The sequence below is a fragment of the Balaenoptera borealis genome (assembly GCF_965194805.1).
Source record: "Balaenoptera borealis genome assembly, chromosome: 17".
In the NCBI taxonomy this organism is placed as follows: Eukaryota; Metazoa; Chordata; class Mammalia; order Artiodactyla; family Balaenopteridae; genus Balaenoptera; species Balaenoptera borealis.
This window is the reverse complement of record NC_138876.1, coordinates 14,646,768-14,672,110: the sequence shown is the minus strand read 5'-3', so window position 1 is coordinate 14,672,110 and position 25,343 is coordinate 14,646,768. Positions and strand designations below refer to the sequence as shown.

The following is a 25,343-nucleotide window of genomic DNA, read 5'->3' as shown; positions in this document are numbered from 1 at the left end:
AAACTGCTGCTTCGGGACTTCCCTGGCGGTCCGGTGGTTAAGACTCCCCCTTCCAATGCAGGGGGTGCAGGTTCAATCCCCGGTCGGGGAGCTAAGATCCCACATGCCTTGTGGCCAAAAAACCAAAACATAAAACAGAAGCAATATTGTAACAAATTCAAAAAAGACTTGAAAAATGGTCCACATCAAACAAAAACAAAAACAAAACCCTGCTGCTTCAGCTACTGCCATTACTTCAGGTAAGTCTGGTAAATGTAATTTTAGCTTTCTGACTATATTAGTTTGCTTGGGCTGCCATGAAAAAAATACCATAGGCTGGGTGGTATAAACAACAGAAATCTGTTTTCTCATAGTTCAAGATCAAGGTACAGTCAGTGTTGGTTTCTGGTGAGGTCTCTCTTCTTGGCTTGCAGATGGCCACCTTCTTGCTGTGTCCTCACATGGCCTTTCCTCTGTACACATGGGGATAGAGAGATCTCTGGTGTTTCTTTCTCTTCTTATAAGGACACTAGTCCTATTCAATTATGGTCCCACCCTCACAACCCCATTTAAACTTAATTACCTCCCTAACGGCCCTATCTCCAAAAAAAAAAAAAAAAAAAAAAAAAAGTCAACTGGAGGTTAGAACTTCAAAATATGAATTTTGAGTGGACACAATTCAGTTCATAACATCAACTCTCCTCTACAGGGAGCTGTGATCAAAGAAAGTTGGAATGGATATTGAGCACCAAATTCGTGTTATTCACCACAACTTTTAAAAAAAGACTAAGTGATTTATTGCAGCATTATATGTAGTAGCAAAAGTTTGAAGCGACATAAGGGCCCACGGATAGGGAACGAAGTAAACAAATAATGGTATATTCAGACAATGGAATACTAAGCAACTGTAAGAAAGAATAAGGGAGCTCTATGATGAATATCTGGAATAGAAAACTCTGTATGACATGTTAAGTGAAAAAACAAAGCTTAGAACAAAGTAAATAGTTTATGCCAACATGGAATTACATATATATACACACACAATTTTATATATCTACATGATTTTATATATATATAATTATATATATATAAAATCATGTATATATACATGAATATTTATCTGTTCTCATTTATTACCTATGTGTGTATGTATGTATGTATGTAGGTACATATTTGCTCATATGCATAAAATATCTATGGATGATGAACATGAAACAGACAACACTGGGTGCCAGTGGAGAGACTTGGATGGCTGGGGTCCAGGATGGGAGAGGACATTTCATTGTGTGCTTTGTTTTGTTTTTTTGAGAAAGCAGATTCTGAGGTAGTGTTTAGCGTCCAAGGCGTTGCTTATGGAGTGCCTCTGGAATCTACACCTGTGAAGGGAAGGAAAGGAATCAGGAATGAGCCGAGGAGGTGGTTGAATTGTGATCGGAGGCTGACAATAGCTTCTTCTACCCACTCTACCAAGAACCGCGGAGCTGAAATTGTTCATAAGAGTTGTCTGGTTTGGGCCAAAAGAGCCAGTCTTTTGTTCTTTTGCCTTGATCAGTCATTGGATGTGGCTGCCCTGGGAGGATTGTGAGCTTGAGAGAGGCTGTTCTCTGCAACGGAAGCAATCCCTGAGGCGGCCTCACAGCTGTAAGCTTTCTGCTTATAGCGCTTACAGGGGTTGGGCAACAAGTCCTTCCTTAAAAGGGGATCTGAGTGATGCATCTCTGTGTCCGTCAGTCAAGGTCTATACGAATAAATTATATGTACAGTTGTTGTTGTTGTCATTCACTGATGGTCTCCCCCACACTATTTTGTGTATTGTTGCATCCTCAGGGCCTAAGATAATACAGTAACAGGCTCATAGTAGGCACTCAACAAATATTTGTTAGAGTCGACACTGTGCCATGTTCTAAGACAGAATGGTGAGCAGAAACAGAGATGAACTCTGTCCTAACGGAGCTTGACATTTGTTGGGGAGGCAAAATAAGAAATCAATCATGCAAATAAAGTTGCAGTCATAGGATACGCTACCGCGGAGAGGAATATGGTGCTAGAAGAGCACAAAATAGGTATCTGACCCTGTCAGGAAGGGTGTAGAAAGCTTTTGTGAAGAAGTGATGTATGAGCTGAAATCTGAAGGATGCATAGGCTTTGACAGGGTAAAGGAAGGTGACAGAATCAGATTTATGTTTTGAAAGATTACTCTGGATTCACTGAGGAGATTGGAGGAGAAAGGGCAAGGATGGACCCCTGTAGGACTGTTAGGAGGCTACAGAAATCCTACAGCTGAGGGGTAATGGTTGCCCCAACTGAGGGTGGCCCTGGTGGCTGGGAGGAGTGTCTGGATTTGAGAGCTACGTGTGAAGTACACAATGGATGAAGCTTAGTTATGGACTTCTGTATAAATAGATGGGTGGTTGAGAGAGAATATTGGAAGAGAAACAGGTTTATTTTATTTTATTTTGGATTTGTATGTACGTGTGGGAGAAGAAAGTGAGAGAAAAGATTCTGGGTTTTGATATTTTGGTTTAGAGATGTTACTGAGACGTGTAATATGAGATGTCAAGTGGGCCATTAGTTATAAGTGTGAAGAGCTCAGAAGTGTAGCCTGGAGACAGACATTTGTGAGTTGTTTGTGTAGGGGGATTATAAAATGTGAGAATGAATGAGATTGCCTAAGCAGAGAACATTCCAGAAAGAGGAGAGGGTCTAGGATGGCCTTGAGGAACCTCAACATTTAGTGAAGAGCAGGCTTGTACAAGACACAAACAGGACTGACTGGAGATGTTGGAGGAAAATGAGAGTGCAATGTCCCCTCAAAAGAGTGTTTCTAGAAGAAAGTCAGCAGTGTCAAAACTGAAAAAGGACTTGGGAACTAAAAAATACTAATGTGCTGAGAACACAGAAGTCATTGATGATCTTAGTGATTTATTGTTTTTACTGCAGGAGAAATGAGTTAAAAGATGAGTGGGAAATGATAAAATGGAAACGTCGTGCGTTAAAAAAAAAGGAAAACTGAAGGACTGTTTTGGTATGGAGGTGGGAGAGTCAAGAGTTTTGTTGATAGTGTAAGGCAGGGGTCCCCAACCCCCGGGCCGCAGACGGGTACCGGTCAGTGGCCTGTTAGGAACTGGGCGGCACAACAGGTGAGAGGAGGGCGGGCAAGCAAACAAGCAAGCTTCCTCTGCTGCTCCGCATCGCTGCCATTATCGCCTGAACCATCCCTCCCCCCAACCCCGTGGAAAAATTGTCTTCCACGAAACCAGTCCCTGGGGCCCACAGGGTTGGGGACTGCTGGTGTAAGGATCCCGTGAAGGTGGGAAGTAAAGTGACTGGTAGTAGAGGACTCATTTTCAGTGCCAAGCACCAATGCTCTGTTGTAATAGGAAGGAAGGAAGAGATGGTTGCGGTGCAGACTTAGTAGATTTGCATGTTTGATGTGTGGGAGATGAAGGCTTCCGTTTTCTCTGTAATGAAAGAGGAGAGTTTAACTGCTTCTCTAAGTGTTATTCATAACGTTGCCTCGTAAACTAATTGTTTTATTTGTGGATGGATGCCTTAGCTCTCTCACTGTTTCACAGATAGCTAAATATACCTCCCAGTTCACAGCAGTGGGAACACACAGAAGGCGCTTAAAATACTCGCTTCATTTTAATTCTAATGATGATGAGAAATCTAATGATGGCAAAGAAAAGTATAAGCTCCAATTGGGCCCCTATGATAAGGCGCCTGATAAGCGTGAGGGATGAGAATCAGAGTTAGCAAAAGACAAAGGCCACAAGGAAGAGAAATCCACCAGGACGCTCCTTCTTGTCCGGTACCCTAAGGGTTAAGATCAACGAGAACAGGCCATCACTGTTTCCTAGAGAGGCCCCGGCGAGCCCGCTGGGGGAGATGGGGGTGCTTCCTGTTTCTGTCTTCCGGGTTTGAGAGGTTAGGAAAGTGGGTTGGTGGGGTCAGAAGCACAGGGGGCCCTTAATTCCGGGACGGCTGGGCTTGCTGGGGGTGCGGGGCGCCTTGTGTGTAGCCCCCAGCACAGTGAGTTCCTTCTCGGGTGGAAGGGAGCCGAGGGCTGCGGGCAAGAGGAGCGAAGCTGCGCCGCCCAGGAGAGGGATGTCAGTCCCGGAGAGGGATGCCGCTGCTGTGAGGGGCGAAGGCCCAGCCAGCATTTCTCGCTGCACGGGCCACTGCACCAACCTCGCCTGCGGGGTCCCTTGAAGGACCGTGTCGACTGGAGATGATCTGCTCCCCCGGAGCTCACCCCGTAGTGCACCCCATCCTGTGCTCCCTGCCAGCGCTTCTTAAAGCTAAGCTTCAGACAGTGCATTTTCTTTGGAAGTCTTTTTAATCCAAAGCACCGCCCCATCGTAATCACCTCTTTGCTCTAGGACAGTGAAAACAGCCTTTCTCTGTGGAGTGACATTTTTTAAAAAATTAATTTATTTTAATTTTTTTTGGCTGTGTTGGGTCTTCATTGCTGACCGCGGGCTTTCTCTAGTTGCGGCCAGTGGGGGCTACTCTTAATTGCAGCGTGCGGGCTTCTCATTGCGTTGGCTTCTCTTGTTGCAGAGCACGGGCTCTGGGCGCGTGGGCTTCAGGAGTTGCAGCACGCGGGCTCAGTAGTTGTGGCTCGCAGGCTGAGTAGTTGTGGCTCGCGGGCTCAGTTGCTCCGCAGCATGTGGGATCTTCACGGACCAGGGCTTGAACCCGTGTCCCCTGCATTGGCAGGCGGATTCTTAACCACTGAGCCACCAGGGAAGTCACTGGAATAACATATTAAGGACAGCCTCTTAATACCATTTATGGCCTTGAGTTTGCTACCCTTTTGCTGAGAGGAACCTGAGGGCTCCTGTTACCAAAATTAATAGTTTCTTAGCAGGGAAAATGGTAGCATGGGTATCTGTTACCCAGACTCTTGCTTCTTTTGTAAAGACTTAGATAGAAATACGTAACTCAGACAGCAAGACATATTACTCCATTTGAACAACTTTCCTTTTTTTTTTTTTTTTTGCATTCAGGTATATGTTTTTTTCCCCCACCTAAACACTGGGCATATTTGTAATTTAGACTGAGGGTGCTTAGAGAATGCCAGCTTCCTTTGGCATAAGGTCTAGGGATGTGAATTGGCTTCCTAAAAACACAGTCAATATAGGAATTCCCAGTGGTCCAGTGGTTAGGGCTTGGCGATTTCACTGCTGGGGCCGGGTGTGGAGAGTGGTGGTGGAAATCAGTATATTCCAAAATAAGGGTCCTGATCATTTGCAGGTTGGGGTTATGCCCAGCTCTGCTTTCTGCTCTAGTTGTTTACTGTATCAGATAAGAATGTTGAAGTCAGTGTCCAAACAGGTTTGGGACTGAATCCTGCTCTACTACTTTCTGGTTGTGTGCCCTTGGGAAAGTTTCTTAATGTCTATTTTGTTCACCTACAGCATGCTGGTATTTGTTTATACACTTCAGAGGGCTAAGAATTAAATGAGACACGTATAAGGTATTTAGTTCACTGCATGCCACATAATAGGCAGTAATAGGGTGAAAATTATAAGTACACCATCTTTTGTTTTCCATATGTGTGCCTTCTGTTAAGCTCCCATTTTTCCTGAATTGTGCTATTCTTTATATCCTGAAAGGCCAAGTCCATATATAACTGCCTTCCAGTGAAAGGTCACATTTCCAGTCCCATAAAGTAGCTCAGGGATCGTAGTTGGGTCCAGAAGATAAAGTTTAGGCTGAAAAGGATATTGTGATTATGATAGAGAGGAAGAGGCAAGGAAGAGTTTCCTCGTTGGCCTTCCTTTTATGTTTAGAGATTATTGGCTATAGTTATTCTAGCCCTACCTTGTCTTAATTTCTTGTTACTAGTTAAGTAAATCCTAACTTTCTTTTGAAATTGACTTCAAAGGTTTCATCTTTATGTCAAGGACCCACTTATTCTTTGTAAACTAAACAGGGTGATTTCTCTTTAGCTGCTGCTTATACCTACATATTGCTTCCTTAATGTCTTATTATTGGTGCCTTTTCCAAAAAACTACTTCATTTTTTCAATTAAGAGTGTTTCTAAATTCCAAGTGGACAGTGAGTATTAGTATTCATTCTGTTTTTGAAGCTTGATCCTCAGACTTTAATGTGAAGGTTTAATTTTTAAATTATTTCCCTAGGAAAGGTAAATCAGGTAAACTCGTAATTCTGAATACTTGCATCTGAGATAAGATTGTCTAAAAGGATTTCTAAGGCCCATGTTTCTTATTTTTAGTATGGTCCACAGAACATTCTATGCTTAACAGTTGTTATGTTGCAGTGGTTGGAGAGGAAGGAAGAAGGAGAAATGTTAACAAATGCCTTCAAGCATAACCTGTTTCCTTCCACAGGATTTCTGATCCCTAACCTGACTGTGACCATTGTGATGGAACAAGAGCAAAAACTGTTGGTCTCAGATTCTAATGGCTTCACAGAGAGGGAGAGTTTGAAAAGCACTTTTACAGGTGAGGGATCAAGAAGATCTGAATCCTTTGGAAATTCGTTATACAATGTGCTGTAGAATGTGTAGAAAGATCAGGGCATTAGAATGAGACAGACTTTAATTTGATTCCCTACTCTGTCACTTACAAGCTATGAAAACTACAGCCTCAGTTTTCTCATCTTTAAGAAAAGTGAATAATAATATCTGTCTCACATATTTTTTAGGATTAATGATACACTACATGTAAAGCTCCTGTTCTTGCTAAGTAGTGGGTATCATTGTTATTTCTATGTTTGCTCAGATTTAAAAAAAATTTTTTTTTTAATTAATTAATTTATTTTTGGCTGCGTTGGGTCTTCATTTCTGCGCACGGGCTCTCTAGTTGCGGCGAGCGGGGGCTACTCTTCATTGCATTGCACGGGCTTCTCATTGCGGTGGCTTCTCGTTGCAGAGCACGGGCTCTAGGCGTGTGGGCTTCAGTAGTTGTGGCGCACGGCCTTAGTTGCTCCATGGCATGTGGAATCTTCCCGGACCAGGGCTCGAACCCGTGTCCCCTACATTGGCAGGTGGATTCTTAATCACTGTGCCACCAGGGAAGCCCCTGTTTGCTCAGATTTTAACTAAGGTTTTATCTAGTTTTCACCTCAGATAGTGTTCTATTCATCTTCTCCCTTACTTTTTTCTTTTAAGTCTTTATTTTTAGCTTGATATCCCCTGTGGCAATTGGTGAGAACTGTTCAGATACCTTATTAGTGTTGTTGTAAGTACAAAACGTTCGTCTACTTGATGAACACATAGAGTAAAAGAATTAAAACTAGCTATAAAAACTTTTTTTTCATATAAAATAGTTTACGAGGTTTGAGTTTGTTATTCCCTCTCTTTCACCGTGATTCAGAATTTCTTTCCCCTGGCAGAGACTAGCGAATGTGTTTAGACTATTTGTTTATTCTTGCAGGAGATGAAAGTAAGAATAATTTGGAAACTGTTCAACACAGTAACTCTAAGGCAGATAAAGAGAGAGCCTCAAAATGGTCTAAAAGTGACGGCCCACAAAATTGTAAGCATGAGGACACACAAAAAATGCCATTGACATGGTCCCAGGGACGTGAAACTGAGTGTGATGATTCCTGTGAGAATGATGGCAACTTGGAGAATCAGGGAAATTCTACAGGAAAAGAGGAGGAAAAACCCAATCACTGGGCATGGGACCCAGGACAGCATACCAGGGCTGCCGTCCAGCAGAATTCATCCTTCAGGGACAAACCCTACAAATGTTCTGAATGTTGGAAAAGCTTCAATAATAGTTCTCACCTTCGAACTCACCAAAGGACCCACTCAGGAGAAAAACCTTATAAATGTTCTGAGTGTGGGAAATGCTTCAGTAACAGCTCTCACCTGATTCAGCATCTGAGAACACACACAGGTGAGAAGCCCTACCAGTGTGGCGAATGTGGGAAAAGCTTCAGCAACACCTCCCATCTTATTATCCATGAAAGAACTCACACGGGAGAGAAACCCTATAAATGTCCTGAGTGTGGGAAGAGTTTCAGTAGCAGCTCTCACCTTATTCAGCATCACAGATCACATACAGGTGAAAAACCATATGAATGTCCAGTTTGTGGGAAATGCTTCAGCCACAGTTATGTCCTAGTAGAACATCAGAGGACCCACACTGGAGAAAAACCTTATAAGTGCCCCGACTGTGGGAAGAGTTTTAGTCAGAGTTCTAGTCTGATTCGCCACCAGCGGACACACACAGGTGAGAAGCCCTACAAATGTCCTGAGTGTGGAAAAAGCTTTGGTTGCAATTCTACTCTAATAAAGCATCAGAGAATACATACAGGAGAAAAACCTTATCAGTGTACAGAATGTGGGAAGAATTTCAGTCGAAGTTCAAACCTTATTACACACCGGAAGATGCACACAGGTGAGAAATCCTATGAAAGGTCTGAATATGAAGAAAGTATGAGTCAGAACTGCAGTGTGATAGACGAATGCAGAATCCAGCCAGGAGAGAAACCATATAAATGTTGTGAATGTGGAAAGAGTTTTGGCCTTAGCTCCCACCTCATAAGACATCAGAGAACACATACAGGAGAAAAACCTTACAGATGTTCTGAGTGTTGGAAAACTTTTAGTCAGAGTTCCACCCTGGTGATTCACCAAAGGACGCACACAGGAGAGAAACCTTATAAATGTCCTGACTGTGGTGAGTGCTTCAGTCAAAGCTTTAACCTTATCAGGCATCGGAGGACCCACATAGGAGAAAAACCTTACAAATGTATTGACTGTGAGAAATGCTTCAGCAGAAGTGCCTACCTCATTCAGCATCAGAAAATTCATATAGAAAAGTCTTTTGCGTCTCCTGAAGTTGAAGATTTTCCTCATGAATGGACTTGGAAAAACTGTTCTGGGGAAATGGCTCTTATCTCTTCATTTTCAGTCCCAAATTCATCTCCCTCCTGAGTCCCAAAGTCTGTTTTTTTTTTTTTCCTTTCTTTTCTTATCGGAGCATTACAATTAAGGTGTTCTCTGATCACAGGGTTATAAAATTTCTTTGGTTTGTTTGCCAAAACATTTGGGAAAAGTCAACCTCCCAGCTTAGAGGTTGGGAAGACCCAGATCATCAGGTCATCAGATCTGCCCAGTGAGAGATACTGTCAATGTTGGAGAGAAAGAAGAATATTTTTTATTTAAGGTAAGATAGGAATAGCTCCAAAGAAAAACATGGAGAGAAATCCTGGGAGACTGAAGATGAGATTGTCATTGAATTTCCTTATTTCCTGTTACCTGATTGGGTGGCAACAAATCATTACTGTCCTCGGGGATTTACCCAGACAAAGATTCCTTTTGAACAAATAATGTGATTTCCTGGCTATTTTGTTGGGTCTTAAGGAAGAAAAGACTAATTTTTTTTTCAAATGTGTTTTTATTTGCTGAAAATTAACTTTTACAGTATCTGGAACTGCACTGTCTGGTACAATAGCCATTAGCCACGTGTGGATATTTAAGTTTAAGATGAAATGAAATTTAACATTGACTTCCGTAGTCACACAAACCACTTGCTGAGTGCTCAGTAGCCACACATGACTGGTGGCTGCTGTATTAAATATCACAAATAGTTCTTTCAAGATCATCATTCTTGACAGATCTAGTTCCTATAAGACTGTAAGAAATGTGCTCTGGGGTTTCTGCTCTCCAAGAGGAATTTCAATATAGAATAGAAATGGTATAGAGTTGTTTTTATTTTTTTAATTTTGGCCGTGCTGTGTGGCTTGTGGGATGTTAGTTCCCTGACCAGGGATTGAACCTGCCTCCTTGGCAGTGAAAGCGTGGAATCCTAACCACTGGACCGCCAGGGGATTCCCTGGGATAGAGTTTTGAAGGCACTCAGTCCAACAGTTGGCTATTCTGATGATTGTATGTTTTATATTCGGCCATCTCAGTCATCTAGTGACATGATCCCATTGTCTTGGCCAAAGCCAGATTAGGACATAGGATTCTTGAATTCTTTTTTAAGGTTTTCTGTCAAATGGTCCTTTCCCCTCAGTTTTACTATTCTGTAAGTCCCCATCAGATCAGAAACTGGGTTCTTTTTCTAATAATTAACTCACTGAGTCTGAGCCAGTGTCCAGGGACAGTTTGCCATTGGAGCCCCAAATTCCTTAGTTCCGACCTTGATAATTTTCTTTTGCCCTTTGGCTTATGTGGTGTGTGGATCTGGTAACTGAGACATAATCCTCCCTGCTCGTCTGTCCAATGGGAATGGTGCTTTGTAAAGTATTAAGACATTCCCTATGCCCCCACCTCCAGTTCTTCCTGCAGTGCAAAAAGTAGATGTACAGGAAGGTCAGGACTTGCCTAGGATTTCATCTTTTTTTTGGAGTCAAAAATATATTTTATGAAGAATAGGTAGAGATGCATATTAGGAATGTGGAGCCAGAAGGGGCCAATTACAGCTGCTGCAAAGGGCTGTAGATCACTGGTGGGTAGCTGAATTGCATGGGGATTATTTCTTTCGTGATTGTGGTGCCCCTGATACTGGCGAGGCAACTGTGTCTTTCTATATTGTGATAGGATTTAAAAATGAAGCAAAAGCTAACAAAGGTATTCAAGAAGTCTTTGGGGGTGATTTTCTGCTTTCAGAAAGGGGGAGAACATTATTGGGCATCATTGGCTTTAATGTGACCCTTACCTAAGCATACTTTTACCTATGTATGTTACATAGTATTACCCAAATTGTCTTAAACTGTAATATCTGAGGATAAGTGTTCATAGTATTTTTTACCACAGACAACTGAGAGTTTGATTAATGTTTGATAAGAGTTTGATTAACGATCAGTTGCAAGGCAATAGCTGATGAGGTGGTGTGCAATCATCGATCCCATTATGTGTGGCAAGTAACCACTCTGAACCTGTTTCCTCAACTGTAAAGCAGAGATAATGCCTACCTTGTGGGGTTTCGGTAAGGGTTAAATAAATGTAAAGCAGCTAGCACAGTGCTTAAAATATAATGGGTCTAAATAAATGGTAATTGGTTATTATTAATGGAAACAAATTGAAAAATATCCTCCACACATTTTCAGAAGCAGCAATACAGCCCCAAGCTTTCCTACTTGGGGATTCTTTATGACAAACCACAGGAACTCTGAGGAAACAGGTAGTATAAAAACAGAAGACTATATTGTGTTTTAAGTTTGCAGACTGTTGAAAACACTTTTATTTGATTCAGCTAATTGAATTTTTTTTGTTGTTGTTCATGAAACAAAGGATTCTCTTTAAGTCAGGAAAGAACAAAACAGCAAGTTCAATTTCAGTTAATTTGCATCTGAAAGAGATTAACAATTGGTACAATTTATGTCTTATCACCATCCCTACACTATGTTTTATGACTGCCCACAATTATATAAAACCTACTGCACAAACCTCGATGTCTGCAGGAGCATAGACATTCACATTTTAGATGGGTTAAGATGGGCTTTATTAGTAAAACAATTAGTAAAACAATGATTCTTACAAGAATCATTGTCTCTTTGGATTAGAAATTAGGAAAACAGAAGAGAGATTTGTCACCTACAATGGAGAATTTAACATAGTCAAATTTAATCCTATTAGATGCCTTTGCCTCACTTTCATTAATCAGCGAATACGTTCTTTGTTTAGCTCCCGAAGAAGTAAATATTCTGTATTCTCTATTTTTCTTGCCAGCACACAGGATTCAACATCTGATTAAATAAAGCATTCTTTTTTACAAGTGATGTGTTTCATAGTTTCTTTTTAATTAAAGAGAAGACTCCTTCCTGTATTCATTTTTTCCTACTCACAGTGAGGGCTTATATATTTTTTCCCTACAGTGGAGTGGGGAAATTCATGTTAATGCATATATTCACAAATGTAGCAGGGAACTCACTCCCCAGCTGCTTTATAGCCTACAAGGAGGTATGTAAACGTATGTCTCTATTAAGTACCTGAGATAAAAGTTTGCTTCCATCATTCTAAGCCATTCAAGTTTGATCTACCAAATGGTCTTCTCCTTGGTGCTGTAGAAGTTTCCTTATTGATGGTGAGAGGTAGTAGAGTATGGTATGTGACAATTGCTCCTTATACATTAGTCCCACATATTCACCTTTGCCCATCTCTCAGTTTCTGGTAATCATTGTAGTGATAAAACTCATTGCTTTTTATTCTGTATTTGAGTTTGTGTAATTCCTTTCAAGCAGCATAATCATTCATTCAACAAAAATTTACCTGATGCCTAATATGTGTCTAGCAGAGGTCAAATGACAGTAGGAGGGACAGATGTAAAGATAGATTAATAGTAGGAAAATGTGCAGCTTTTCAGATGACTCCTTTCTCCTTGCCAACTCCTAAATTATATTTATTATGCTGAACCCTCCATCTTCAGATTTAATAATTTGATAATCTGAGGAGCTAGAGGTAACTGTAGATTAAAGTGGGTTAGGTTTGCTCTGAAAATGCAAGCTTGGTGAAGTTTGACACAATACTTTCTTTGCACATAGTGGTGCTCACTAGTTACTGAGTGGGTGTCATGTGCTTATATGTTTTATGGTAACGTCCAAGAGTATGTCCTTCCAGGATGTGTGTTTCTACTAGACTGTCAACTCCTTGAGTCAAAGAATGGATTTCATTTTTTGTAATCCCAGAGCCTGACACAAAGCCTGGCATGTGAAGTGTTTGTTGGTTTTGGTTGAGGGGTATTCACCAATGGATAAAATCTACTGGATTAGGCTGTATAGTCTCAGTGTCCCCCTGGGCCCTATAACACCATTGCTTGCCCAGTCCACAGAGGCTGGGGCTGACTTGGAAATGAAAGTGACTGTCCTCGGAAGCTGGGCCTATCCTTACACTAACCCTAGAGGACCCTAAAATGTCCCAATTGTTCAGAATCTTATGGAAGTAAGACCCTGGGCTTTTGATTCAGACTGTCTAGGAGAGGTTTAAAACTTGTTTCAAATTCATGTTTCAGTCACTTAACTAGCTTTGTACTGTGTACTCACCTTGTAAGATTTGGTAAGCAGTGAATGAGGTGAGGAACCTGACATAGAATAGGTGTTAAGGAAATGTTTTTCTTCCCTGTTCACCCTCATTTGCTCATAATTTTGCCAAGTATAGGCTCTAGGCATGGAAATGTTTAATCGTTTTTTGGATTGATTGTTTCTAGGTTTCTAAAATAAAGATATTAAGAACATTTAGTTCATGGCTTTGTTGTGAGGGTCAGTGAGATAATGTATATAATATGCTTAGCATTGCTGATACCTAGTAATCACTCAATATTAGCTATTGTTACCATCTTAAAGTGGCTCGAGACCACAATGGGTCTTTGGATTATCTTTGAAGTTAACCTCAGAGACAATCAAGTCAAGGCTAAGGATGGTCCGAATGCTTGCTTGTAAAGATAACAGATGGAAACAGAATCTTGGTAATCATGACATCGTGGACACATAGTCACTTACAAGCAGAGGTAGCTTATGGGTGCTAAGATAGCTAGCTTGCTGATCTAACATTGCTTAATTGGTAAAATCAGTAGATCTTTTAGGATCTGACACAGTGAGGAATGAAGTGGAAGCTTGGGTTGAAAAGGGATCATGATTAATTTTGACCCATGCTAAGTCGTATGGATAAATGGTCAGATTAAAGAAAATATTGACTAGACTGACAAACACAGGTGAAAAAAATTTCCCCTTAAAAATAGCTTACTTTCTGATCATTAAATTGTACTTCTTTGTATATTTTACAATTAGCAAGTATTAATGTAGGAAATACATAAAACTATGAAGACCAAAATAAAAATGACCCATAATCATTTTCTCCAGAGATCACTCACCATGGAAGTTCTGGGATCTTTCCCAATAACCTCTTTTCTGAGCATGTATCTGAATAAATATTTTTTTAAAATGTATAATATGGAGTATGTATATAGTATTGTCTTGATTTTTCCCTAATCATATCATTTTCCAACTAATTGTTTTAAATTAGTTATTAGGTTTTTAATGGCTTGATAATATTACACTGAATGATGTACCATAACAATTTAAGTGTTCTGACATTGGATGTTTATATTGTTCCCTGTAATTTGTTATTAAAAATAACACTTTTTTGAATAGGGTTTTTTTTGGCTGTTGTTTTGTTTTGGTATTGTGGTTGTGATTGTTTGGTTTTGCTTTTTTGCTTTTTGTTGGTGTACAAGTCTTACTGTCCATCTCTGTTTTCTTAGAGTGAATTCCTAGAAGTGAGATATTGAGTCAAAGGGCATAAATTTTTTAAAGGTATATTACTTAATTGCTTTTCAGAAATGTGTATCAATTTAAATTGCCCCAATAAAATAATTTTGTTAAACATCTTATGGAGGTAATGGGGGAGATAAACATGTAATTCAGGACAAATACATCTAATTGATGAAAACCTTTTTTTAAGGCAGCTTCTTTGGATATGGATAATCCTTTTCCTTTTTTTTTTTTCTCATCCCTCTTACCCTGTCTTGGGTTAGGATCAGCTGAGAGTCACTTTGGGTTGAAACACTTTAAGAACTGCTTGGCAGTATGAAACTGGAAATCAATTACAAGAAGAAAACTGGAAAAAAAAACCACCTCACAAACACATGGAGACTAGAAACATGCCACTAAACAATCAGTGGGTCAACAAAGAAATCAAAGAGACAGATGAAAATGGAAACACAACTTCCTGAAATCTATGGGACACAGCAAAGGCAGTTCTAAGGGAGAAGTTCATAACGATACAGGTCTACCTCAAGAAACAAGAAAAATCTCAAACAATCTAAATTAACATTAAAGGAACTAGAAGAAGAAGAGTAAGCAAAGCCTAAAGTTAGTAGAAGGAAGGAAATAATAAAGATCAGAGTGGAAATAGATGAAATAGAGACTAATAAAACAATAGAAAAGATCAATGAAACTAAGAGTCGGTTCTTTGAAAAGAAACAAACTTGACATATCTTTAGCGAGGCTCATCAAGGAAAAGAGAGAGCCTAAATAAATAAAATCAGAAATGAACGAGGAGAAATTACAACCAATACCACAGAAATACAAAGGATCATAACAGAATTCCTTGAACAATTATATGCCAACAAATTAGACAACAAAGAAGAAATGGATAAATTTCTGGAAATATATAATCTTCCAAGACTGACTCATGAGGAAATAGAAAATCTTAATAGACCAATTACTAGTAATGAAATTGAATCAGTAATATAAAAACTTCCAACAAGCAAAAGTCCAGGTCCAGATGGCTTCAATGGTGAATTCTACCAAACATTTAAAGAAGAGCTATTACCTATCCTTCTCAAATTATTACAAAAAATTGAAGAGGAAGGAATATTTCCAAACTCATAGTACAAGGCCAGCATTACCCTGATACCAAAACCAGACAAAGACACAACAAAAAAAAGAAAATTACAGGGTAATATCCCTGATGAACATAGATGCAAGAATCCTCGACAAAGGGACTTCCCTGGGGTGCAGTGGTTAAGAATCCACCTTCCAAGGCAAGGGATGTGGGTTTGATCCCTGGTCAGGGAACTAGATCCCACATGCATGCCACAACTAAGAGTTTGCAAGCCACAACTAAGGAGCCCACCGGCCTCAATTAAGGAGCACACGTGCCACAATGAAGGAGCCAGTGAGCCACAACTAAGGAGACCGCCTGCTGCAACTAAGAAATAAATAAAATAAATAATTAAAACAAATCCTCTACTAAATATTAGCAAACCGAATTCAACAATACTTTAAAAAGATCATACACCATGATCAAGTGGGATTCATTCCAGTGATGCAAAAGTGGTTTAACATCCACAAGTCAGTCAACATGATACATCACATTAACAAAACGAAGGATAAAAATCATGTGATCACCTCAGTAGATGCAGAAAAAGCATTTGAAAAAACTTAACATCCATTTATGATAAACACAAAGTGGATATGGAGGGAACATACCTCAACATAAAGGCCATATGTGACAGACCCACAGCTAACATCATACTCAACAGTGAAAAGCTGAAAGCTTCAAGAGCAGGAATGAGACAAGAATGCCCATGCTCATCACTTTTTATTAAACATAGTATTAGAAGTCCTAGCCACAGCAATTAGTCAAGGAAAAAAAAAAAAAAAAAGGCATCCAGATTGGAAAGGAAAAAGTAAAACTGTCACTATTTGCAGAAGACATAATACTATATACAGAAAACCCCAAAGACCCCACCAAAAAAACTATTAGAACTAGTAAATGAATTCTGTAAAGTTGCAGGATACAGTATTAATATACTGAAGTCTATTGCATTTCTATGCACTAATAACAAACTATCAGAAAGAGAAATTAAGAAAATAATCCCATTTATAATTGCATCAAAAAGAATAAAATACCTAGGAATAAATTTAACCAAGGAGGTGAAAGACCTATGCTCTCAAAATTATAAGAAATGAGGAAAGAAAGGTAACACAAATAAATGGAAAGATATACCATGCTCATGTATTGGAAGAATTAATATCAATAAAATGTCCATACTACCCAAAGCAATCTACAAATTCAATGCAATCCCTATCAAAATACCAATGGCATTTTTCACAGTAGTAGAACAAATAATCCTAAAATTTCTGTGGAACCACAAAAGACCCCAAATAGCCAAGCAATCCTGAGAAAGAAGAGCAAAGTTGGAGGTATCATGCTCCCAGACTTGAAACTATACCACAAATCTATAGTAATCAAAACAGGATGGTACTGGCACTAGAACAGGCACATAGATCAATGAAACAGAATAGAGAGCCCAGAAATAAACCCACACTCATATGGGCAATTAATCTATGACAAAGGAAGCAAGAATATACAATGGGGAAAAGACAGTCTCTTTGATAAATAGTGTTAGGAAAACAAGACAGCTACATGCAAAAGAATGAAATTGGACCTCCTTGTTACACTATATACAAAAAAAAAAAGAAAGAAAGAAAAGAAAAAAAAATGGATTAAAGACTTAAAGGTACAAACTAAACCCATGAAACTCCATGAAGAAAACATAGTAATCTCTTTGACCTTGGTCTTAGCAATATATTTTTTAAAAGTATGCTTCCTCAGGCAAGGGCAACAAAGTAAAAATTTAAAAATGGGACTACAGCAAACTATAAAGCTTTAGCACAGAAAAGGAAACCACCAACAAAACAAAAAGGCAAACTCCTGAATGGGGGAAGATATTTGCAAATGATATATTTGATAAGGGGTTGATATCCAAAGTATACAAAGAACTCACACATCTCAACGTCAAAAAAACAACAACCCAATTAAAAAAAAATGGGCACAGGACCTGAATAGACATTTCTTCTGAAGAAGACATACAGATAGCCAGCAGGCACAAGAAAAGATGCCCAGTATCACTAATCATTAGGGTAATGCAAATCAAAACCACAATGAGATATCTCCTCACACCTGTTAGAATGGCTATTATCAAAAAGACAAGAAACAAGTGTTGGTGAGGGTGTGGAGAAAAAGGAACACTTGTGCACTGTTGGGAGTGTAAATTGGTGCAGCCACTGTGGAAAATAGTGTGGAAGTTCCTCAATAAACTGAAAATAGAACTACCATGTAATCCAGCAATTCAACTTCTGGGTATTTATCCCAAGAAAATGAAAAGATTTTCTTCAGGGGCTTTGATTTGCCTGAACAGGAGAACTGCTTGAACCTTTATTGAAGCCATTTTGGTTTGCATAAGCAACCAGTCAAAGAGTTTGCCCAGAAGCTGGGCAAGTCTGTGCAGAAGATCAAGAGTTTCACCAAGTCCTTGGATTTGCTGCAAATGACAAGATTTCATTATTTTTTATGGCTGAGTAATATTCCATTGCATATGTACCACATCTTTATCCATTCACCTATCAATGGACCCTTAGGTTACTTCCATATCTTGGCTATTGTAAATAGTGCTGCAGTGGACATAGGGGTACATATATCTTTTCAAATTAGTATTTTCATTTTCTGCATGGATCTGGAGGGTATTATGCTAATAATACAGGCATACTTCATTTTATTGTGCTTCACTTTATTGTGCTTCACAGATAATTGCATTTTTTACTAATTGAATATTTGTGGCAACCCTTCATCAAGCAAATCTATCATCACCATTATTTCAACAGCATTTTCTCCCTTCATGTCACTGTGTCCCATTTTGGTAATTCTCACAATATTTCAAACTTTTTCACTATTAATATATTTGTTTTGGTCACCTGTGATCTTTGATGTTACTGTTGCAAAAAGATTATGACTTGCTGAAGGCTCTGATGACGGTTAGCATTTTTTAGCAATGAAGTATTTTTAAATTAAGGTATGTACATTGTTTTTTTTAGACAATGCAATTGCACACATAACAGACTATAGTATAGTGTAAACATAACTTTCATATGCACTGGGAAACCAAAAAGTTCATGTGACTTACTTTATGGCGATATTTGCTTTATCTTGGGGGTCTAAAGCTAAACCCACAATATCTCCAAGGTATGCCCGTAAGTTAGAGAAAAACAAATACTATATGATTTCATTTATATGTGGAACCTAACAAACACACAAAATAAAACATAAATAGACTCATAGATATAGAGAAAGATCTGGTGGTTGCTGGGGGTTGGGAGGTGGAGGACAGATGAAATAGGTGAAGAGGATTAAGAGGTACAAACTTCCAGCTATAAAATAAGTCATGGGGATGCAATGTGCAGTGTAGGGAATATAGTCAGTAATATTGTAGTAACTTTGTATGGTGACAGATGATAACTAGACTTATTATGGTGCTCATTTCATAGTTATAAAAATATTGAATCACCTGTATTCTAATGGCTTTATGAGCAATATTCAAGGAGAGAAAGAAAATGAAAACGAAGTTCCAAATTCATATAATTGGCTCCATCACTTGCAACTAGAATTTGCAAAAGATTACCTAAGTGCTGAGGGGATGTAGAACAATTAAATGAGTGGTGCAAAGTCTTTTTGGACAAGGTGAATGGTGAGCAAGAAAGTTTTGATCTAATGTGTTTCTATGTGTTACAAATCAAAACATCAGTGAAAAGGGAATTGCTCAGTTTGGTACCAAGAAAAAAAAATGAAGTAAGGAAAGGTTGTATTCAATACATTGAAAAATGTGTACTATATACCAAGTGCTGAGTGTACAACTGTGAATAAGACATGGTCCTTGCCTTAAGAGTTGAATCTCTTGGAAAAGGTGTATGTAAGTCGATGATTATAATACAATTGGTGGCTGCTGTGACAAAGAAGTGGAGTTATGAAAACTTGAAGAGAAAGAGATGATGATTAACCTGGGTCTTAAAGAATGGACAGTTGAAGAGAGGAGGGAAAGCCTTTTCCCTGCATCAAGAATAGCACTTCAAAAGGCACAAGTTTAAGCCTGTCAGGCCAAATGAGACCAACGGAGACTACCGAGGTGACTAAATGATGGAATGAAAAGACCAAATGTGCTTTTTGTTTGTTTTAAAGGTTAACTGAATCTTTACCTTAAAGGAGAAAAAAAATGCATTCTAGTCAAACATTCCTAAATTCCTGAGCCAGATTTCCTGGGCTTGGATTCAGGCTCTGCTATGTATTAGCTGTGTTACCAGTTCTCTGTACCTCAGTTTCCTTGTTTGTAAAATGGGGCTAAAAATAGTACCTGCCTGATAGTGTGGTTGTGAGGACAAAATTAAGCTAATGTATGAAAAAAAGTTTTAGAATGCTGCGCATACTATAAAAGTGTCAGCTCTTGTCATGATTACGAAAGTATTATTACTTTCTGCCAGTAAGTGGGTGATTTTGTGTCATATTTCATTGCCTTCGCTTCAGGTTTGAGTGACAGATTTTTGTTTTTGAATAAGTGCAGCCAGGCCAACATTCAAACATACTTAAGTGATGGTTTTATAGCATTTAATTCAGTTCAGAAAGTATAGGCATTCAGAACGTGCCTTATGCTAGGTATCACAAATGCTCTTCTTGCCCCCAGTTTGGAAGTGGATCTTGGACTGTACACACATGAAGAAAGTGACTTTCAAAGGATTAAAAAGTTATCTACTTAGGGAATTCCCTGGTGGTCCAGTGGTTAGGACTCTGCACTTCCACTGCAGGGGGCACGGGTTGGATCCCTGGTCAGGGAACTAAGATCCTGTGTGCCATGGACAAAAAAAAAAAAAAAAAAAAAAAAAATGTTACCTACTTAATATGAAAAAAATCCTCTTATGATAATCTCTAGTACAGGGTAATCAAGTAACAATCATCCTGGTGATAGTTGTATTCTCTTCTACAAGAGTCAGCTGACCAAGCCGTCTGTCATTTTAGCAGTATAGGAACTCACAGATACCAACAAGCAGTTTATTGAAGAATTATCTTCAGGAAAACGATTTCCCACACGTTAAATTGATTTTCTTTTCTTGAGTTGTTTTTAATTTGATGTGTATTTCAAGCAGCTGAATTTGTTGATACCAGTGAGGAATGTCAAGGAAAGAATCAAAGTCTTGGTTTTATAATGGAGAAAAGTTAAAGAAGTTATTGATTAAGAGTATTGGGGAAACACAAGATTTGGAGACCAGGAGTTTAACTTGTGGTTTCATCACTTATAAACTGTGATTTGGCCAAACCACTTAACCTCTTTGTTTCATATTTGTTATTTTTTAAATCAAAGTGGTTTTGAGTGTCAAATGATGCCTTGAAAGCGTTTTGACACATAATTATTTCATTAGCAGATAAAACATAATATTTGGGGTAAAAAATGATAAGTACTACACTTACATAAACTTAGTCAACTGCAAGGAACTTTAGATTTCATGAAGACCTTGCCCTCTCCCTTCAGAGGTTGACTGATTTGACTTGTCCAAGGTCACAAAGCTGGTTAGTGGCAGCCAGAATCTAGGTCTCCTGATACTAGTCACCTGGCCTTCCTACTACACCACTGACATTCATCATTCATTCATTTTTATGGATGATAAATTAAATGCAAAATACTGTGCTAGGTGCTGTGGGTGATTCTGATTTATCAGACACAGATCCTCCTTCTCTCAAGGAACATAGGAACTAGTGGGGTAATAACCGTAAGTGTATAGTCAGAGATTGGGATGATAAGGTATGAATAAACTATTATGTGACCTGGTGAGGATCAATGGAGACTTGGTAGAAGAGGTGACAATTCAGCCGTGCTCCAAATGGCACAAAGGATTTGTACATAAATCTTAGGGTTTAAAATAGGCAGTCCAGGGTTACAATAAGGTGAGCAAAGGCCTCAGTAAATTCTAGGAAGTTTCATGTTTTCATTACAAGGGCCATCTCTCACCCTGCGAATCTTGTAGATTTTATTGTTCCCTCCAGAATGCTTGTCCTGGAAACAATTCATGTAACTTGCCTGGTGGCCTTGCTTGATTCACTCCAGGCCGAGTGAAGGACTGCTTCCCGTTTCCATGGTTCCCTGCCCACCCACTTTCTCAGGGCACTTATGACACATCTCTAGTATTTTACTTCTTTGCCCCGCACCCTCCTCCCTGTTTCTGATCTTGAGAGAACAAGGGCTACGCGCACAGTGTATCCTCAGCCTGAGTACAGTGAGAAGTGCACAGCTGCCTGACAATTTGGGGTGAAGGAAGGGAACACCTGGCATATCCTCTCCTTTCTTCCTCCAGCAAACGCCTGCCTACTCCTTCCAGATTCAGCTGTGAACATCACGTTCTCCATGCACCTGTAGCTGTTTCTACCGCCTCCCAGCACACAGTAGGCACAGGACAGAAAGCCTGTGTCTGATTCCTCTCTGTGACACCTGGGCCTGGCACGTAGTAAGCGTTCCACAAATGCTCGCCGGATGAATGGAGACCTTCCGACATTAGGCGGCGGATCTATGGCGGGGTTTCCTTGGAACCAGCTCCACCTCTCTCCGGGTAGAATCCCAGCGGCTGGGACCGCGGCACTCAGGGCATGACCCCCTCCAGCCACACTCCCTCTCGAACCAGCCAATGTCTTCCCATCCGCCCAACGGGCGGCGGGCCCCCATCCCCACGCCCCCACCCCACTCCACGCAACCTCGTCCCAGCTCCTCTCTGGGCGGCACCTCGCGGGCCGCGCCGCCTACGATTGGCCAAACACGGCATAGCGCCATCTCGGCCTACGGCGCGGTGCGCGCCGTCATTGGTTGGCGGAGGCGGAGGGCGGTGACGGTGGGCGGGGCCCCGTCCTCTGGTCCCTGGCCCAGGCCTAGCCCATCCTCCGCGGAGGCGCACGGGGCCTGGCCATCAACTCGGGCTCCCGGCGGTTACTCTGGTTACTGCCGAAGCGCCGCGCTGGAAGGCTGCCGCCGCCCGCGAGGGATGCTGCTGAGGAGTCGGTCGGGAGCTCCCGCCGCCGCCGCCTCTGCCCTCTAAGGGTAGCGCTGTGGAAACTGCCGTGCAGCAGCTGGAAGGTTCGGGGGCTGGTTCCTCGGGAGCCGCGGTGAGGTGGAGGTCTCGAGGTAGGGGCTGCGCTTCCCTGCCCTAGAGCCGCAGTCTCCAGTCCGAGGCCATCTTTGGTGGGCGAAGGCGGCCCCGGCGAGAGAGGAAGCTCACTCCTCACCGCCGCAGCCCTTGCGCTTTCCGACCCGGCTGGGCCATCGCTGTCGGACGAGGCGAAGCCGCGTTTTTCCCAGCGCGAGATATTTCTTTGATGTTTCTCCCCCTGTTCCTCTTCTGAAAGGGCACCTGCTGCTGGTGAGGGAGAAGAGCAATTTTACTGCACGACGAGCCAGCAACAAAATTTAAAACATCATCTGGAATAGCCCCCAGGACCCTCCTCGCCTTACAAAAAAAAAGGGGGGGGTGGGTGGGAAATACATGGATTGCTTGAAAGGGGAGAGTCTGGTCGGGAGCTGTTGGAGCAGGAAATTTTTAAATACTGTTTTTTAAATCCTGGAGAACGTTCCCCTCTTCTGATACTTTTATACTAACTTTATATGATTTTGTAAATTAGTCCGATTTGAATTGTAATCCTGTGACGGTGTTTACTGGACTTTGGCCGGTCCCCCGCGCTACTTTTGGCAACACATTTTGGGGAGAACATCTAAACACCAAAACCCTACCAGAAAAGATCGGATCTGAACATTGACCCCGTGTCACCGAAGAAACCTTTAAACCATGTGGACTTTTCTTGGCATTGCCACTTTCACCTATTTTTATAAGAAATGCGGAGACTTCGTCTCTCTGGCCAACAAGGAGCTCTTGCTGTGCGTGCTGGTGTTCCTGTCGCTGGGGCTGGTGCTGTCCTATCGCTGTCGCTACCGGAACGGGGCCCTCCTCGGGCGCCGGCAGAGCGGCTCCCAGTTCGCGGTCTTCTCGGATATTCTCTCAGCCTTGCCTTTCATTGGCTTCTTCTGGGCTAAATCCCCCCCTGGATCAGAAAATAAAGAGCAGCTCGGGTCTAGGAGGGTAGGTTGAATTCAAAGTGGGCAAATGAATGAGTGTCTTATATTAAAATTCGGACTGGGGTTACTCAAATGTAAATATTCTAATTTAAAGGGCGAGAGGCTGCAGGTTAGATACTGTGGTAGGAATTCTCATATAGCTGGTTTTTTTTTTTGTTTGTTTGTTTGTTTTAAAAGCTCTTGACTGTTCCTTGGCTAAATCCTTGAGGCTCTTAGGAATGATTGAAAAACCTTTGTTTCATTTAGTGTTGGTGGTGCCAATGCTAAATAAAATTGGTTTGATTATGGATGTTGATTTGATTATGAAAGTTGAAGTGTTTGCATCACTAGGACAGAATCACCATCTGTGATGGAAAAAAATTTTTTTTCAAATTTAAATCCTTTGGTAAGGATTATGTTTGAACCTGGGAAGAAAGAAACCCGCTGCAGGTTAAGTCTGAGGCTTATAAGAAGGGACAGCTGCCTGGGGAAAGTCACAGAACAGTCGGAAGAGCTGGCAGAGTAAAATGCTCAGTGTTTTAAAGTCTTGGGCAAAACACCCTGCTCTCCCCACGTCGGCGGAGCCTTCAGTAAATCAAGGGCCTAAATCAAGAGACTAATTAGTGTGTGCAGTTCAGCCATGTTCCTAAATCAAAGGTGGGTCTTCAAATACACGTGAAGTTATGACGATCCCTGCAAAGACAGCAGAGGAGGACAGTGGTGGGAGATGAGGGGGGAAAGGTTGTCGAGGCCAGAACATTTCGGGTTTGTTGCCCTTGGGTGTTTATACTTTTTCCCAAGAGCACTGGAGGATTCTAAGTATGGGAGTAATGCTATTTGATTTTTACCTTTTAAGAAGCACATTCCAGTTTCTGTGTGGAGGATGGATTGTAGGAGTATAAGAGTGGAAGCAGGGATGTGGGGTAAGAGACTCCAGCAGTAGGCCAAGTAAGGGACGACAGTGACTTGACGTTAGGGTGTGTGGCCTACAAAATAATTCACTCTTTGAGGGTTCTGGATCCCCATCATTTTCCTGTATCTGCAGTACAGATCAGCACGGTTTGCAGAGGAGGTGGGGGCTCGGTTTAGGAGTTTTGCTTCACCACTGCTGACTGTGAGACCTTTGGCAAATTGCTTAGTTTCTGTAAGGATCCGTTGCCTCTTTTAGGTGGGAACAGCACTAACCTGGCTGGTCGTTAGCGAATTGAATGATTTAATGTTTGCAAAATGCCTGGTTCATAACCGTGATAAATAGTAGCTATTAACATTAGTCTAAAGGTAGTCTCCGTCTGTTAGGAACCTTTGGAGTGGTGCTGAATTCAGTGATAGGGTGGGTGTGGGTTGGAGGAATGGGAGGGGAGGGAGAGGGAATCTTTAATCCTCAAATTGACGTCTTTGGTATCTTTGTCTGAGATAACGTCCCTCAAGGTCACTGAGCACTGGTCCAGGTGGCTGGAATGTTGTCATACCGTAGAGAAATTTGGGGGTAGGAAATTGGATTACCAGCAGTCACTGTTGGTTCCACTTTGTGAATACCTCCGGGTTTCTGCTTATTTCCTAAATACCTGGGAGTTGGTAGACTGTAATGAGTACTAAGTTCCCATTAGTGGGAACTACGAATCTACTGACCAGGCTCTGAAAGGCGTAACTTTCTCCAGAGTTCCCCTTCCAGGATTGTGTGTGTGTGTGTGTTTAACAGGGAAAATTTAGGAAGAAAAACTAATAACAAATGGGTAAGATGACAAAAGGGGCTTTTCTTGCTCTCAGAACAGTAATTTAAATATAGACAGTTGCTCTGGCCGTTAAGAAATACTGAGAGTAAGAGTCGACTCTATTGTGAAAAGATAATTTCTCTAAGAGAAATTATAAAAAAATAGAATGGACAGGAAGGCCCCAGTCCATTATAGAAGCTGAATGAATATTAGAATCACAGAGAATTAAAATTCTAAAGGATTTTAGGTTTTATCTCCTTCCTTTTTTATTAAAACCCTGTCAAAATGGCATTAAAACCCTGTC

General features: G+C 40.8%; 2 protein-coding genes across 6 annotated transcripts in view; both read left to right on the top strand.

Annotated features, from left to right (window-relative positions):
* The first annotated feature begins 3,230 nt into the window (after nt 1–3,230).
* On the top strand, nt 3,231–22,633 carry ZNF572 (zinc finger protein 572). Of its 4 annotated transcripts, none has more exons than XR_014236253.1 (4): nt 3,231–4,011; nt 6,339–6,452; nt 7,386–9,128; nt 14,439–22,633. XR_014236253.1 is itself a non-coding variant. In XM_082363088.1 (2 exons), exons 1-2 carry the CDS (start codon nt 6,260–6,262, stop codon nt 8,894–8,896), a joined length of 1,704 nt encoding a protein of 567 aa, XP_082219214.1. In that variant the 5' UTR covers nt 3,231–6,259; the 3' UTR covers nt 8,897–11,684. The 4 variants fall into 4 exon arrangements, 1 of the variants encoding a protein (XP_082219214.1); XR_014236254.1 differs by having other exon boundaries at nt 3,231–5,461; XR_014236255.1 differs by having other exon boundaries at nt 3,231–6,452.
* SQLE (squalene epoxidase) overlaps nt 22,182–25,343 on the top strand; it is a 24,614-nt gene continuing 21,452 nt past the window's right edge. Inside the window, exon 1 of one of the 2 annotated variants that reach the window (XM_082363086.1) lies at nt 22,182–23,352. In XM_082363086.1, the coding sequence (XP_082219212.1) occupies nt 23,062–23,352 (291 nt within the window). In that variant the 5' untranslated portion in view covers nt 22,182–23,061. The remainder of the gene's footprint in view (nt 23,353–25,343) is intronic. The other variant, XM_082363087.1, reaches the window with a different exon arrangement.

What these genes read in the sequence shown, in the direction of transcription:
- ZNF572 (XM_082363088.1), top strand. Translation starts at nt 6,260, where the DNA reads ATGTTGCAGTGGTTGGAGAGGAAGGAAGAAGGAGAAATGTTAACAAAT. An exon ending in TTTGAAAAGCACTTTTACAG is followed by an intron (nt 6,453 to 7,385) that starts GTGAGGGATCAA and finishes TTATTCTTGCAG; the next exon opens with GAGATGAAAGTAAGAATAAT.